Raw genomic sequence first — 17958 nt, 5'->3', positions numbered from 1 at the left:
CCTGAGGAACTGCCTATACCATTGTTGGGAATGAATGGGCCATAAATAGTGCTTGGAAATCAGATAATAATACAAGGTTCCTTCGAGCTGGCTTCAAGTGTTCCTCCTTCTCTTCAAGTCAGGGAGGGGAAGCTGGTAACTGCTGAGTGTATATCAGACTTGGCACTGAGGTCGTGTGGAGAATAGAGGGCAAAGGAGAAAGATGATAGTCTAAGACTAAAGGATGCACTTGTCTCCAGCAGAATGAAGGAAATGTCTGTGAGTGGTTCTCAGTCCTGCTGAGCTCGTAGTACACTGAGAAGAGCAGCCTCTATAATCAGACATCCATCACTCACAAGCACTTAGAGTGCAAAACCTAGACAAAAGCTGGCTTAGATCTAGGTAGAATTTGGAATGTTGATTTTTATCACAATTATGAGCTAAAGTTTGTATGGGAGCTCCTAGTCTAACGGTGTTTTCTCAGACACCCCCATGGCCTGGGGTGGGCCTAGCTTTAGCTTTTGAGCATAGAGAATGCTCATCTGTAAGAGTTTAGTATATTGTCAAAAGCTCAGGGTCCTTGAACAAGACCAGATGAATGAATTGAGTCTGACAGCATAGGTTGTAACCCTAGCACTTGAGAGGTTGACACAAGAGGATCACCACAAATCTGAGGCCAGGTTGGGCTCCATAGTGAATTCCATGTCTTCCAGGGCTACATAACAAGACCTTATTAAAAAAGAAAAAGAAAGAGTTAAGCGAACAATGGAATGGTAGACCAGTTGTCAGATTTACTGTGCAATAAGGCCAACAGTCAACGATGTCCTTGATTGAGAGATTTGGAGTGAGGCCCTTCCTCAATCTGCCCTCATCATTTACTGTGGGCAGCATAGCATCTCCTTCACTCTCTGTACTAACCTGAATGTCCTCTGAGAAACCAGCCCTTCCCCATGCTTAGCTATGCTGATGAGGCCATTCTTAGTCCCAGATTACCTGATACTATATTCCATCCCTACAAATACTTCAGCAGGCCATTTTATAATAAAAATAGTCAAGTAGAAAACCTGTGGTTTTAATGTCATAGGGGTAGACTCCTAGCCAGTTAATGGGCCTGGCCCTGGATTACATAATACTGGATTTCCTCCTACTTGAGGTACCCACCAGATGTGCAGCTGGTCTGCTTGGAGATCTCTACTTACCTCAGCTTTCTGATGTAACGCAAAGATATAATAGGGTGTTCCCTGTGGGAATTTTGAAGGGATTAAATAATACAATGTAAAGGGCAGAATACATGACACATGTGTGTAAACTCGCTCACTCAGCCCATCAGCTGGCACAGCATGAGAGAAGACATGCAGAGAGGTGTTGTCCTAGACCTAATGCTTCAGTGCAGAAAGACAGATGCCAACAAACATGACACAAACTCAAAGATCTAGTAGAGTTTGTGCTGGAAACTAAAATGAAACAGTACAACAGAGTGGCTTAATGCCCACACCAGCTCAAGTGTAAGACTCTAATGAAGGTGACAATTAAATGGATACCAGTGACAGAGAAGAGTGGGAGTCAATCAGCCAATGAGCAGAGGCAAGAGCCCTCGAGGAGGGGGGACTATTTCAAGCAGAGGAAACAGCTAATGAAAATTGCGACGATGAGTGGGACTGGCAGGGCAGCATTGAATGCATGCATAGGATGAAGTGGGGTCAATCCAATGCACTGAACTCTAGATGCTTCAGCCTGAGACCAGAGAGAAGACCAGAGAGAGAGGTTAGGGAAGACTCAAAGCTATGGCCAACACTTAACTCCAAACACACTTGTTCTTATTTATATCTGTGAAAGAGATTCCTGAGTGCTGTTTGCGGGAGGGCTGTAGGAAGTGGAGGGAGTCCATGTAGGATGCTACTACAATAACATAGACAAGCAATCATGATGGTCTCATCCAAGAAGAGATGGTGGGAACAGAAAGAACTGACTGGATTCTTGATAGAACACTACCAGTTGATGGTAGACTCAACAGCAACCGCTGATATTTCTGGTGGAATAAAAAGAAGACAAACACAAATTATTTGAGCTGCATAATGTGATGCACACCTACAATCCCAAATTTAAGAGGCAGAATCAGGAGTATGAGGGAAAGACCTTCCTGGATATATGGGATTTTGTCCTTAAAAAGAAAGAAAAGAAAAAAGTAGAAAGAAAATCACTGGAGTGGTAGGTGGTAAATGCTCACTATTCTTACATATTAAATAATCCCTGTCTGCCATAGAGCAACAAGAACACCAGAAAGGCATTATGGGAATGGCTGAGAACCCACTGTCTACTGATTGATTAAATGACTTCAGGACAGGAAGAGGAAAAATACAGAACAGGATGTGAAGAGGTGGAGTTAAAAGAAACTTGGCCTACATTTCAATTTTGCCTACAGCAAGATCAGCTGAATGGCTTCCAGAAAAAGGAAAAACAAAAATCACACATGTGCACATGCACACACACACACACACACACACACCAAGGTTTTCTGTGTACAAAGATCTAAACCAACAGAGGAAAAGGAAAGGCCTTGGAGACAAGGACATGGGGTTTGGACACATCCCCTGCTTAGGGAAGCTGACATCTCAAAATGCCAGGATCTAATGAGTGTCCAGGAAATCCTACAGCTATGTCAGCATCTAACAGCAACCTGAAGCATTGATTTGCTAGGACAGAGCACCATGCTAAGGAACCAGACAAGCATAAGGCCAGGCACAGGCACGGACCTAGGAGGCATCACCCACAGATAGCACCTTGGCCCCAGAGTGCATCCTACCTGTGACATGAGCATTCCCGCTGAAACTGGTGAACTCTGGAGCTCTCAGAGGTGATACCTCAGAAAAGCAATTCTCCTTTTAAAAATAAAAATAAACAACCCCCCCCAAGAAATGGTAATGAACTAAAAAATTATCTCTGTGTGAAGGCATAAACAGGTTAATTTCTAATATCATTTGGAGCTAAGTGGGTCTGTGTTCAGGTGTTGGCCTTAGCTTGACTTTTGACCTTCAAGAGTGACCATTCTGTGTGTCTCAGCCTACCTCTACTGATGAAATATTATGAGCAAATCCCAGCATGGCAATAAATCCTTAGCTTCAATATATTCCCACTATTTTGGCTGCCTCAACATCCTATGGGGTTTCTGCTTCTCCCTTGGTAGTATAGTTTTGAGGGGTCAAAGCAATCCTGTATGGTATACATCAGTATAATAGCCAGGTATTATACACATGCCTGCCATTCCACCTACTCTGGAGGAAGAGGCAAGAAGATCAGGAGTTCCCTGTCACCCTCAGTCATGTAGCAAGTTTAAGTTGGGGTGAATTCGAAGCTATACTCAGTCATGTGCAGCCCATAAGTCACATGTCGGATATACCTATATAGGCCTATCTAAGCTGTATCTTTTACACAAAGCTTGAAGGATCAGGTGATCCAGTTGGCCCATGTTATACTACGCTAAGATGGCAAAACCAGTGGACTGGCTAATGGGCCACCGGTGTGGGTAGGTCGTCTCTTTCATTCCTGACATGCACCTCCACCATAGTTGTTACATGGAGATATGATCTCACTGTACGGCCTTAGCAGGCATGTCTGACATCAACCACAGATCTTCTGTGGTCATACCTCAGTATGACAATAAAGAGACAGCAGCCAGTTGGATTGGGTACACCACAGATCACGTTTAATTAAAATGTCAGACACACTCGGAGTGGTGTGCCACCCATATGAGCAGAGATCCTGACCAAGTATGAAAACTGAGGCATCTGTTACTACGGCAATATCACACCATCTTATTGACCATGAATAAATCACTCAATTTCTTTAGGCCTCCATTGCTCTACCTGCCAAATTGAGGTGGCTTTCCTTGTCTGTTCTGTTTTGTAAAGATATTTGTGTGAGACAGTATACAAGTAAGTAAACTGGAAGCTGTGATGAACAAGGCAGATTGCAACAATTCAGAAAAAAGGACAGAAAGAGTGGTAAGAAAAATATCACCACTCTGTCTGAAGAGAAACACAGATCGGCAGAGTGGGAACAACCCTGGGCAGGGGAACCCCAGGCCTCTCAGACCCACAACAGGAGGAGAAACTGAGCCGGGTCTGATGCCCTCCATGTTGTACAATCAACACTAGGGAGTGCTTATTAACCACCGTATGCCTGGGATGCTCTAAGCTGCTTCTGAGGTCCAGGCATCTTGGAGGACACAGTGACTGGGATTTGAAATACGTTGAAGAGCTGATGTTTACAGCACTCAAAAGAACAGAACCAAAACCAAAATTAATTAACATGGCTATGCAGACAATTACTGCCCTATGGGCAGTATTTGTCAGTGCCTCTGATTGCTGAAGTCTATACACAGATCCTCAGCAGGCTAACTCTACTCCCTGATAGCCTAGAAAATAAAAGATCTCCCTGATAAAGTCTATCACCATTTTTTTCCTAAGGCAGACCATGAGAGCATCAGATCTAGAGATTGCTGACATAATTATAACAAATAAAAATAAAATAAAAATCTCTGTCTCCAAGGTTTGGAAACATCCTCAAAGTTGAGCTGTTTCTTCCTTGTTCCTAGTGTTTCTCTGTTGTAGGAATCAGACCCTCAAACTAGTCTAACAGAAACAGTCAACCTGGGAAAAAGGCTTCCTCAGGCCCCTGGTGAGGGCTTTCTTCTCCAGAGAACCTATAATTTCTCCCAGAACTAAACAGTGACTAGAAACATATCACAACTGTTCCTGGAACAGATCACACTCCAAGCCTTCTAGAAGAAAAGGTACCAGAAAGAGACTTCTGACAGATCTATCTCTCTCTGGTATATTAGCTGAGGGAACATGGCTGCCGGGATGTTGGCCCTCAGCATCTCATTGCTCTCACACTGTTCCTCCTCAAGTAATATTCTAGTCAAACAAGATCAGACACACATGGAGTGGTGTGCCACCCATATGAGCAGAGATCCTGACCAAGTAAGAAAACTGAGGTATCTGTTACTACGGCAACATCACACCATCTTATTGACCGTGAATAAATCACTCGATTTCTTTAGGAAGCCTCAAGAAGTTCTCACCTGTCCTCCCTCTGAGGAGCTCGAAGGTGGCTTCTCTGGGGACACACTGGGTATTAGAGGTTTTAAGACTCTCCCTGGGGATTCTAATGAGCAGCCATGTGGAGTTTCATTGAGATATGAATATCCATGACTCCCCTTTTCTTACCAAAGGGTCTATGCTAGAAAGCTCTCTGGTGACTGGAGCTCAATATGGCCTGTAAAACCTTGGAGCGGGGCTATAGAGAAAGAAGGCCATTTAACCAACTATTGCCATGAGTCTACAGGTTAACTCAGTGTCCTATTTGTGGATGATCCAAGATGTCCTGCTTCCTATAGTGGGTCTGACTCTGGCCCGCCATGGTCTCCAGCAGGGCTGGGGATCTACCCAGTATGTGTGTGTGTGTGAGGGGCAGAAAGCGGTGGGAAACAACACGGACTCTGGATACAGGGCTGGGTCAGCCATCCCCCAGCTGTAGAATCAAGGCACTGGCTGTCCTTGTTTGCTTTCTACTGCCTCGATAACACCTGACCAGAAACAACTTATATGAGGAAAGGATTTATTTCACATCATAGCTTACACTCCATCATAAAAGGCTGTCAGGGCAGGAACCTGGAGGTGGGAGCTGATGCAGAGACCACAGAGGACCAGTGTTCATCAGCTTGCTCTACCTGGCTTCCTCAGCCTGCTTTCTTATACAACCCAGGACCACCTGCTCAGGGCTGGCACCGCCTACAGTGGGCTGGACCCTCCCACATCAATCATTAATCAAGAAATTACCCCCACAGACTGGCCTACAGGTTCTGTCCCCAATCACCTGTCCCCAATCACCGAAAGGACTAGAACAGCACCTGGCACATAGTGAGTTTCCAGGGTGTTGGCTGTTGTTATTTTTATTATTCTCAAGCCTGTTTTTCTGCTCTAGGCTTTAAGCAGTAGCAGTGCAGAAAAGAGTGACACTGTGCCGTTGCCCTCAAGAAATTCACAACTGGCAAGGGAGAAGGACAGACAGACAGATGGATTGCAATATGTGTATCTGTGCTTTCATGACACGGTGTGCAAAAATTCAGGAGGAGTAGAAGAGAAAGTCTTCCTGGGAGAAATGGCCTTACTCATCCTTTAAGGGCTACATTAAAGGAACAGGCTCGGCCACTCACTGCTTCAATAATCTTTAAGAGAAGAGTGGGTGGAAAACCCAACCATCAGCACCAACATAAATTTTGCAAACACAGGAGGATGAAGACACTGCTGTCTTCCAAGGCAGGAACCAGGCTTCTGGAACATTCTCTCCGTGTCTGAGTCTATGCACAGTGATGGGCACTCCTACAAATTTTCCCTACAGAAAATCTGAACCTATATGTTGGAATGGAAAGGCCCAGGGTGCTCTGTGGTGTGGTGTGGTGTGGTATGGAAAGGGCTGCAGGCAGGTCCAGTGCAGATCCGCCACAGCGATAGGAGGGGACCATCCCTAGTTGTTCCGCTAGGCACAAAAATCCCAGGTCAGATCTCTGCCTCAGCCCCTTCAGGAAATCCTGTCACTCAGCCAGAACTTATATACAGCTCAGAGTAGCCAACTCCACTGAGCTCCTGTGGTTTCTCAGCCTGGCCTCACCTACCTTCCCTTCCTAACCAGGGAAAGGAAAATATTTAAATGCAGACACCACTGACAGGAGATAGAGTTCTCCTGGCACTCATCAGAGGAGTTGAAATCGTTAGATCACCCTGAGGGGAGCCTGGCATGGGAAGGAGCAAGCTGCTGCCTTTAATCCTCATCTTCCTGGGGTTGCTTATGCAAAATGCCTGCTCCCCAACTGAAGCCCCAGAACTGGTAAGATAAACATTCCTGTGCGTTTACTTGTTAACTTTCACAATGTACTCTAGACGATTTTTTTTTTGTTTCCCCATCTAATCTTGGTCAAAAAGCCCTACCTGGGCTTCATTAAAATCAAGAAAAAGCTTAGAAGACTAAGACCCTAAGCCAGAGGCACTGTCTTTCTGGGGCTGGCTGGGTTGGCTGTTTCTTATCTGCTGTGCTCACTCCTCAGCTGGCATCTCTGATTTTAGTACTGACATTTCTCTTTCTCTGGCAGGGCAGCTGCATGTTCTGGGTTTTGTTGGGCTACCTTATCACTCTGGGTATCTATCAGCCATCTTCCCAAATGTAGAAATAAGAGCATAGCTATAGGAGAGTGCCCAGGGGAATTCCAGGGTAGAGAGGTGATGCCCTGTTGATAACAGGAAGCATCAGAAACATTTCCGGAATCCATCAGGCACTCACACGTGCCTTCCTCCATCCTCCACTGGAGTGGAGGGGACCACGGTGACCTTAAAGACTCAAGAGAAGCTCACACTGTTGCCATACCTGTATCAGAGGTTGCTGTCTCAGTGATGAGCAATCTCAGGAAAATTATATAAGCCGTATTTGGAGTATGGGATCTCAGCAGCAGATAGAGCTGCTGCTGCTGCTACAAGTTCACTCTGGCTCTGAGGACACTTTCCTGAGAATGTGGCAGACAGCACAGTGGGTACCTCTCCAGTCCAGAAGTTAGAGAGGGGCACATTTCAATGGCGACGTCAAAATATTTCAGAGGCTAGGCCTTTGGGCTGCCCACTACACTAGCCATTCAACTGTAAGCAAGCAACTAGTCCCACTAAGCTTTAGTCCTCCCCAGACAGGGCTCCACAAACGGTAGGGATTGCTGTCGCAATTATCTTCAGCATGGACGGCCTGCTGCTGTGCAGGCACTTGGCCTTGACCGTTGTTCTAAGCTGAGTCTGTTCTTCTGTTGGCTTAAGTTTGTAAAATGAGTTATTTGAAACAGTAATTTGAAAGTCAGATACATACATACATACATACATACATACATACATACATAGAGGATAGATAGACAAACAGATTTATGCGAGACAAAAAAATATATATATATACACACTTTATTTATTTATTTATTTATTTATTCGTCCATTCATTCACTCTGCATTCTTCTCACTGTCTCCCGAATCTTGGTCACCCCCTCTCACAATCTTTCCACCCATACATCCCTGAGAGTGTGGAGGCACCCCTGGGTATCCCCTACCCTGGCATATCAAGTCTCTGCAGGGCTAGGTGCATCCTCTCCCATTGAGGTTAGACAAGGCAGCCCAGCTAGAAGAACATAGCTCATGGACAGGCAACAGCTTTTGGGATAGCCCCAGCTCCAATTGTTTGGGACCCACATGAAGACCAGGCAGCACATCTGCTGTATATGCCTAGGTCCAGACTGTGTATGCTCTTTGGTTGGTGGCTTAATCTCTAATAGCACCAAGAGACCAGGTTAGTTGGCTCTGTAGGACTTCCTGTGGAGTTGCTATTCCCTTCAGGGCCTACAATCCTTCCCTCAACTCTTCCATAAGAGTCCCCAAGCTCTGTCCACTGTTTTGCTATGGGTCTCCTCATCTATCTGAGTCAGTTGCTGGGTGGAGCCTCTCAGAGGACAGCCATGCTAGGTTCCTGTCTGCAAGCATATTAAGAGTCTCATTAATAGTGTTAGGGATTGGTGGTTGCCCATGGAATGGGTCTCAAGTTGGGTCAGTTAGTGGTTGGTCATTACCTCATTCTCTGTTCCATCCCCCGTGCATGCATTTCTTGTAGATAAGATAAATTTTGGGTAGAAAGTTCTTTGAGTGTGTTAGTGCCCCTATCACTCCACTGGGGCTCCTTCATCATTACAAGAGATGGCCTCGTCAGATTCCATATCCCCAGTGCTGTGAATCACAACTAAGGTCACCCCGATTGATTCTTGGAAGCCTCCCCTATCCCAGATCTCTGTCACATCCTTGAGATTCCCTCTACCTCCCCACCTCTGTCAGCTGCAGATTTCCATTCATTCTCATGGCTATCTGGCAATCTCTCCTGTCCTTCCCCACACCTAATTCTGAACTACCTCATTCCCTTCCCCATCCCCTCTTCCACCCAGTTCCCTCCCTCCATCTGACCCTTAGGACTATTTTATTCTCCCTTCTAAGTGAGATTCAAGCGTCCTCACTTAGGCATCCTTCTTGTTCAGCTTCTTTGGGTCTGTGGAGTGTAGCATGGGTATTCTGTATTTTATTGCTAATATTCACTTATCAGTGAGTACAAACCATGCACGTCCTTTTGAATATGAGTTATCTTACTCAGGATAATATTCTCAAGTTCCACCCATTTGTCTGCAAATTCATGATGTCTTTTAGTTGCTAAATAGTATTCTCTTATATAGATGTACTACATTATATTAGTGGTATAGATTGATCATATAAACTTGCTGTGTAGCAGAGGATGACCTTAAATGTCTGATCCTCCTGCCTCTACCTCCTGAGTGATAGAATTATAGGCCTGCCCCATCGCATGATCTTATGCAGAACTGGGGATTGAACCCAGGGCGTTGTACATGCTGGCAAGTATACTACAAACTGAGCCATATCCCCAACCCAAGAAATTTCTTTAAAAGAGAGTTAAGTTGATCATATTAAGAAGAAAAACTGAACATGCCATCAATTCATCCATCAGAAGAGGAACTCTGATGGAAACAAAACCTTGCTTTTAGAAAAATTGAGTCATGCCACAACAGTTAAAGGGAGTATTGCATTATTATACGAATGCTAGCCAGGGGTGTTTGGGTTCACAATGATCACCAAAAGAAAGCTTCTAACAAAAGTAGAGACAGTTTTTCTCTGTGTCTCTTGTTTGAAGAAAGGGCTAATCAAGGAATCAAGAGGTTGATAACTCATATGTGACCTGGGACAAGTCACCGCATATTCCAAACTGTCTTCAGTCCTCTGCCCCATGCTCCCTGCAATGAGAATGGTGACCCTTGGCCTACTCTCTGGAGCAATGAAAATCAGATGACACCTTTGGAAGTCTGCATAGCCACTCAGTGTTCTGTGACTTCACATATTCTGATGAATGACCTTCTAGAGGTGATAGTGGTTCCCACCACACCTAGCCAGGGCTGGGCTGCTAAAATAACAGAGAAATATAAAGCAAGGCCCTGAAGTGTCTGGAATTCTTAAGTAGAGAGCAAAGCCTAACAACTGGGGTGCTAGAGTCATAGCTCAATTGGTCTTTACCCAGCATTCACAAGACCAGGGGTCCTATCCCTGGATCTGTATATACCCATTGTGATGGAGCACACCCAGCACTTGAGAGGTAGCAGCAAAAGAATCAGAACTTCAGAGCCATTTTTGGCTATTAAGCATCTTTGAGGGGGTGCGGCTACTTAGGACCCTTTCTCAGAAACAAGAACAATAACGAACTGCTGGAAGACTTGAAGTTGAACAAAGGAAAGAAAGAATGAGAATGGTTTTGTGGAAGAGACGGGAAAGCACGCCCTTGGAGGATGGAGGTTAGTTAGTCTCGAATAGGGACAGATCACCCTGGGTAAGGCCAGATCACCAGTCAGACTCAGTTTCTCAGGATGAAGAAAGGTTTCAGGAAACATCATCTGTTACTATGTTATCCCAGGCACTGTGCCGGGCAGCTTGCACCTGGAACATCATGGAAAGTTAGCTACTAATGTCTCCTTTTTAACAGCTAATAACAAAGAGTAGGCACTCAGTCCAGGCTGCACACTTCACAAGATGTAGAATTTGATCTACACTCCCCACCAGGCTCCGAAGTTTATTCTGCCTTTTGTAGACTAAATTTGATGGAGAGATTAAGGAAGCTTGAAAGCTCTATCTAGGAGGATCAGCTCCAGCATTAGGAGCAACAGTGGACACACCACAGTCTGCCTGTATCATTCATTTAAGCAGTTAATTCTGGGCCGCCTTACGTTGCCAAATAGCTGTTCCTAGTATGCCTGCCTGACAGATTAGTTTAACCAACATAATTTGCTGAATATCATGGTGTGTCCGGCAGCATTCTAGGGACACAGGCCATAGCAACTAACAACAGCAGCAGCAGCAGCAACAACAACAACAACAATCCTTACTCACATGCCACCTGTTTCTCAGTTGGATTGAAATCTAAATACTACAGACCACACTGGAACAGAAGCCGTCTACCCTAGCATTTAGCCCAGCACTAGCTCCACAGCAGATATACCTGTGGAAACAATTCTGTATATTATTATTCTGTATATTATCTCAATATTATCCTTGAGAATAATCAACCTATGAACAATTGGTCTTGAATAACCTTCTATAGCATTAGCCCACTTGACACAGGGATTCTGCAATATAGTTCCGGTTCCTCGTTTTGATAATTGTGTGTACTGACATGAACCTACCTCGTGGGGCTCCCGGTTCTGGATGAAGAATGGTGTATGTGTTTAGCCTAAGCAGTATGCCTGTACACCCCCCACAGCCATGGCAGACATTACTTGCTCATCACTGATTCCAGGTAGATAAGGCTGAAAGCAGCAAGCCAGAGAAGTAGCCATACCAGATATTTTGCAAGGTTCTGATAACAGGAACTGATATTCTTTGCTGTATTTTCCCAGACAAAGAGATGTGATAAGAAGTCGACTCTAATCATCAAGACGGAGTGCCAGTCCTGCTCCATTAACAATGCAGTCAAGTGTCCAGATGGCTACATCAAGATTACCAATGGCACTATTGGGGTTCGAGATTGCAGGTACTTGTTATGACGAGATACATGTGCCCATGTTTTGGTACCCTAAGAACTGTGACTCCAAATTAGAATGTCCTGTCTCAAACACTACAAAGTAATTCCAGGATTTATCTCTTACTCTAAGACTCCTTAGGGTAACTCACAATATATGGACTTGAGTGTAAATCTTGATTATCATTGACTGACATTTAAATACAAAACTGTGTTGCACATAAACACTCTCTTCCTCTTGCCCTTCTTTTTTTTTTTTCAACTTGGAGTCTTGTGTCATTTGAAAATGGTTCTCGAACTGGGGAGATGGTCCACTGGATATGTGAGCATGAGAACCTGAGGGCAAAACCTAGCACCCACTCCAGTGTAGCTGCGGATGCCTGTGACCCAGCACTGGGAGCCAGAGAAAGATGGAGATCTCTGGCCTGCCAGCCTAGCCCTGCCTTAGCCTCTGCTAACAAGCATAAATGTGTATACCTACACGTGCATGCAAAATGCAAAATAGATAGATAGATAGATATGTAAATAAATAAATATGTAAATAAATAAATAGAAATAGGGTTCCAATTTGAAGATGTAAAAAAAAAAAAAAAAAACTAGAGGTTGCCTTGGCTACATAGCAAGATTCTGTCTCAAAAAAAACAAAATCAGTTTGCTAAGCCCTGGGTCTGGTGTTTATTTCGCTAATAAGCCGAGGAGCCTACTACTAGTTAGAACCCAAAGAGATAGGATAGAAAAACGCTAACACTGTTGGATTACATCCTTGTAATTACATTACATTCTGGAATTGTAACTGAAGTGTATCAATCCAGGCCATGGATTTTGTGCTTAAAGGCTCACCCTGAGAAAGGCTCCAGGCTATGCTGGGATCCCGAACACCCAGTTAGTAAAGACTTTCTGTTATCTGTTCTTCTTTCATTCTTTTATTTCATCTTATGTCCATTGGTAGTTTGCCTGCATGTATGTCTGTGTGAGGTCTGTATTACATTCTTGAAGGTCACCTATGATCCAGAACTTTCAAGGCTGGTCCTGTCAAAGGGGGGACAATGGGGCCTGCATACCTGCTAACAGGTGCAGCCAGGAGGCCCAAAGGCAGATGCAAGTTTGTATTTGCTCAGTTAGGCTAGTTAGAAATGAGGCATTACTCAATAAGTTAGTCGGGGTTTTTTGTTTGTTTGTTTGTTTGTTTGTTTGTTTTGGGGTTTGGGGGGGTTGTTTGTTTGTTTTTTGTTTTGTTTTGTTTTGTTTTTTCGAGACAGGGTTTCTCTGTATAGCCCTGGCTGTCCTGGAACTCACTCTGTAGACCAGGCTGGCCTCGAACTCAGAAATCTGCCTGCCTCTGCCTCCCAAGTGCTGGGATTAAAGGAGTGTGCCACCACTGCCGGCTAATAAGTTAGTTTTTAATTTACGCATTATGCACATGTGTACGTTTGTAAGTGTGTGTGTGTGTGTGTGTGTGTGTGTGTGTGTATGTGTGTGTAAGTGTGTGTTTGTTCATGTGTAGACCAAAGAGTGACACTGGGTGTTTTCCTCAAACACTGTCTAGCTTATATTTTGGGACAAGGTCTGTGAGTGAAACTGGAGCTGCCTGGAATAAGAAGCGGCTGACCAGAGAGCTCTAGGGAGCCTCCTGTCTCTGCTCCTCTGGTGCCGTGGCTACAGGAGGCCACCCCTGTGCCCAGTGTTTTATGTGGGTGCGGGGCATCCAGACTGCAGGCCTCACACTCACACAGCAGACACCTGAGCAGCTGAGGCATTTCCAGACTAAATGAGTTCTTTTTTTTTTTAATTCAGGAATGACAAATTACTGCAATTTTAACATGAATGAAATGAGACCTTAATGATGTTGTATAACAATATTTTACATTCACATTTGCCTAATATGATCACATCATATCATAAAGCCATTTCCCAACACTAAATGGTCTAGAATGAGCAAGTACATGCATGAATTAACCAATTAATTAATCAATTAACCTGAGTGAGAGCATGTTTGCAATGATTCATTTCCTATTAAGATTATATCAAAGTTCAAGGTTAAAATGATATGGCATCTTACTAAAGAATGTTTTTATATTCTTTTGATGAGGGTCAAGATGAGCACTTGGCTGTACCCAAGCTGCACCTCCTCCTCCTCTTCTTCTTCCTCCTCCTCCCCCTCCCCCCTCCTCCCCTCCTCCTCCTCCCCCACCTCCTCCTCCTCCTCCTCCTCTCATACACACACTAAAAATTTTCACAGATGCTGTTTGTTTTAGAATTGAGAACGGGTCTGTTGTTCATTTATGCTAAAAAACTGATTGGTTATTTGTTTTATTTTGTATTGTATTTTTGATGGTATTTTTTTGGAAGAGAATTTTCTAATTATATTTATGTACAGAAAACTTAGCAGTGTACATTTAACCCAGTTTAGTGGCGAGTTCTTTGGCCTTTGCCTTTTCCAGCTTGGCAATGCGAGCCACAGACTTAGAACCCAGGACATTGCTCCCCCAGTGGTGACAGGTCTCATCGTATCTGTCCTTGTGATTGATCCTAATAGCTTCCACCAGCTTAGCCAGAGCATCCTTGTCTTCCAAGTTAACCTGAGCAGGAAACCCTCCAGCTCAATGGGGTCTACATCACCACCAGTTGAGCCTTCTTGTTCTCCACCAAGGTGGTGACTGTATTGACTCCTGCTCAGAAGACAGGTGGTCTCTTAGTTGGGACGTCCCCTTTGCCAGCAGCTTTCTTCTCAGTATGGGCCAGTAGCCTTTGCTTCTTCTCTTACTTTGTCTCTGGCCTGTACTTGTGGGCAAGCTTAAGCAGCTGAGTAGCTGTTTGCCTGTCCAGGGCCTGGGTGAACTGATTAATGGCAGGGGGTACTTTGAGCCGCTTATAGAAGATGGCTCTTTGCCACTGCAGCTGGATGTAGCAGGGCCATTTGACAAAGAGTATGAGATCTCCCCTCTCCCTCTCCCTCTCCCTCTGTCCCTCTCCCTCTCCCCGCCCCTCCCCCTCTCCCTTCTCTTTCTGATGAGAACACTAACCTACAATTTCCCATCTTTGCAAACTGTACACATCCACTTTTAAGTTGATGTCACTTAGCTGCAGGCATAGACTTTGTGATAGATTTCTAGAATTTATCTGTCTTATATAACCAGAACTTGACACCATTTGGCAAATGGCTCCCTTCCCCCTCACTTCCCCCCTTACGACCATTTGTCCTCTATCCATTTGCCTGTCTGAGCTTCCTCAGCTAAGTAGGGTCATGTAGCATTTGCTTTTCTGTTTGGCTTTTTCCTCCCAGTGTGCGACCCTCCAGTTAATCCACATTGCATACAAACTGCAGTCTCAGAGCCAGAGATGGAGGTCAACAGTCAACAGCAACCAGCTGCTCTTCCAGAGGGATCCAGGTTCAAGTCCCAGCACCCATAGTCTAGTCCCAGGAGACCTGATGCCCTCTTCTGGCCTTTGGGCACACAGAGCAGCAGAAAAAACTTACACAAATAAAAAATAAATAAAATAAAAACAAAAATTCAAACATCAAATTGCATGGCCTCCTAGTGTAAGGCTAAATAATATCCATTGCATATGCAATGTTCAATATTCTCTGTGGCACATGCCTGGTTTTTTCTTTATCCATTCATCAATCAGTTAAAACTTAGTATGTCCAAAAAATAAATTAAATTAAATTTTAAAAATGCCTTAGTAAGTTTCCCTGTTGTGGCTATTGTGAATAGTGCTACAATTACTAAGGAAATGTATGTGGGGTGTGTGTGTGTGTGTGTGTGTGTGTGTGTGTGTGTGTGTATACACAAACATGTACATATATATATATATAAATGGATAGAAGACAAAATGATCATATATATGTGTATATGTATATGTATATATTCCATTGACTATATTCTCAGGCGTAGGAGGTTAGAAGAGTTTATACACAGCAGCTGCACAAACTGACATTCTTATCAACCCTGAACTCTTCTCTTTGCTCTGTGTCAACCAGCATTGTACTGGGGGCTTTAGATAAAACTCCTCTAATGACTATGAGAGAATATTTCATTGTGCTCTCAGTCCGTATCTTCTGGGTTATAGACACACTTTTTCATACATCTGTGGGCTTCCTTTATTTAAGACCTGCATTTCCGCCACGAGTTCCCTCTGTCCCCTTCCTGCAGAGAGATGTCCCCACTGGCATTCTCAGCCTTTCAGACAGTAGCTCATTGCTGTCCCTGACTTACCTGTCCGCAAAGCAAGTGTCTCTTGCTAGGCAGCTGCGGTTCAGGAACTGCTCTAGAAGAACTTGTCCCCACACTGATCTTTCTGTATCCATTTTTATTTTATGTGTATGGGTGCCTTGCCTGAATGCATGTCTGTGCATCGTGTGCTTGTGGTATCTGCTGAGACCAGAAGAGGGTATCAGATCCCATGGAACTGGAGTGACTGATGGTCGTGAGTCACACTGTGGGTGCTGGGAATTTAACCTGGGCCCTCCGTCTGGAAAAGCAACAAGTGCTCTGAACACACTGAGTTATCTTTCTAACACACGCATTCGTGTGTGTGCACACACAAACACATGCATGCATGCACACATACACACATGCACATATGCACACACACACAATTTTAAACAACACAGTTGAACAATGAAAGTGACTATCTTCATTCAAGATGGTCTCCACTCTGACGTATTACCCTAGAACAATTCAGATGCAGAGATTGTCATAGGCAGGCGCTGACCTTCAGCCTCCATAGAGCCACGTTCTAGAGCTGTACCTCATTTGATGCTAGAAATTGTTCTAAGGGACATACCAGAGTGTTTCCTCCACACATGGTCTAGTGCATGTTGCTGACTACATGGTAGCATCCCAGAGGCAGAATTCTGTACAGAAATGGTGTGTACAGTGAATGTACCAATCTGAAAAGAAGAGGTTTGTTTTCAATCTGCAGATCTTGTGCATCTTATAAGGCATTCTCTCGCACCAGCTGCGAGAGAGAATGTTCAGCAACAGTGCGAGGGTCACTTACAGACTCTCCCAAGACTTATTATCACCATTCATTCCATTTAATAACTTCTGATATCACTGTATCTACTGGTTAGTTGTTGTCACTGTATTGTAGCCTCAGAGGAAAGAATCTCAGCCAAGGACTGGCCTCCATCATGTTAGCCTACAGACATGTCTAGGAGGCCTGTTCTTGATTGATGATTGATGTGGTAAGGCCCAACCCCACCCCTGGGCAGGTGGGTCCTGAATTACATAAAAAAGCAGACAGAGCAAGCCAGTAAGCAACATTGCTCCACGTAACTGCTTCAGCTGCTGCCATAATTTCCCTCAATAATGGACTGGGACATGTTAAGTATCAGCCAAATAGGCCCTTTGTGCTTTGGATCACGTTGTTTATCATAGCAATAGAAACAAACTAGAAAAGCTTTTATTTTCATTGTTTCTCAATTTCATTTGGCCATCTGTAACAACAAAAAGGAATTCATAATTAAGCTTATTCTACCTAACAAGCCAAGCAATATATATTTAATATATATTTATTTAATACATACTTATTTATCAATAATCAATGTGTGTGTATGTGTATTAAAAACCTAGCTTATAATCCATGGCTCACACCAGTAAGATGGCTGCATGGGTAAAATGGCTTGCCCAAAGCCTAATGACCTGAGTTTGAGCCTCAGCCTCACAACCTATGTAAAGGTGGAAGGAAAGAACCTGCCGGACGAAGTCGTCCTCTGACCTCCGCATGCATTCATGCTGTAGTAAATGTAACACACACACATACACACACACACACCCACACACACACCACACACACACACACACTATATATATATATAATAATAAATATAAATATAATAATAAATAGATAATAAAAATAAAATCCAGGACAATCACACCACCTAACGATAACTCCACTTTAATGGTCATAGGTTAACAGCCTCTCTTTATTTTTCAAGGTATTCACTTAACATCCACTCCTACGTCATGGATATCCCTGGATGCCGCCATATATGTAGGAAGGATTACCTGCAACCTCAATGTTGTCCAGGACACTGGGGCCCAGACTGCATGGGTAAGCGACGAAATCTTCGCATTATGAAGTGTGCTTCTCCAGACCCCATCTCACAGAAGCATAGCAGGAAAGACGAATGGGAGGATGATTCTCTAGAACTTTCTGTTCTGTCTACATGTAGAAACATCTCTTTTCCCATCAATCTTTTATACAGGAATCTGCTTGCTACAGTTAGTGATCTCTCTTCAAAAGAATTCTTTGGAACCAAGCCTATTGGCACATCCTATAGACCCAGTACTCAGGAGGCTGAAGCAGGAGAATCATCATTTCAAGGCC

General features: G+C 44.0%; 1 protein-coding gene across 1 annotated transcript in view; it reads left to right on the top strand.

Moving 5' to 3' along the window:
- Positions 1-6611: 6611 nt before the first annotated feature.
- Stab2 (stabilin 2) overlaps positions 6612-17958 on the top strand; it is a 169737-nt gene continuing 158390 nt past the window's right edge. Inside the window, exons 1-3 of the mRNA XM_021173976.3 lie at positions 6612-6867; positions 11501-11634; positions 17567-17682. Coding sequence (XP_021029635.1) covers positions 6778-6867; positions 11501-11634; positions 17567-17682 — 340 coding nt within the window. The 5' untranslated portion in view covers positions 6612-6777. The remainder of the gene's footprint in view (positions 6868-11500; positions 11635-17566; positions 17683-17958) is intronic.

This window comes from Mus caroli, unplaced genomic scaffold, assembly GCF_978045245.1.
Source record: "Mus caroli unplaced genomic scaffold, Mus_caroli_1 scaffold_9, whole genome shotgun sequence".
Lineage (NCBI taxonomy): Eukaryota > Metazoa > Chordata > Mammalia > Rodentia > Muridae > Mus > Mus caroli.
This window is presented reverse-complemented; position numbering and strand designations above follow the sequence as displayed.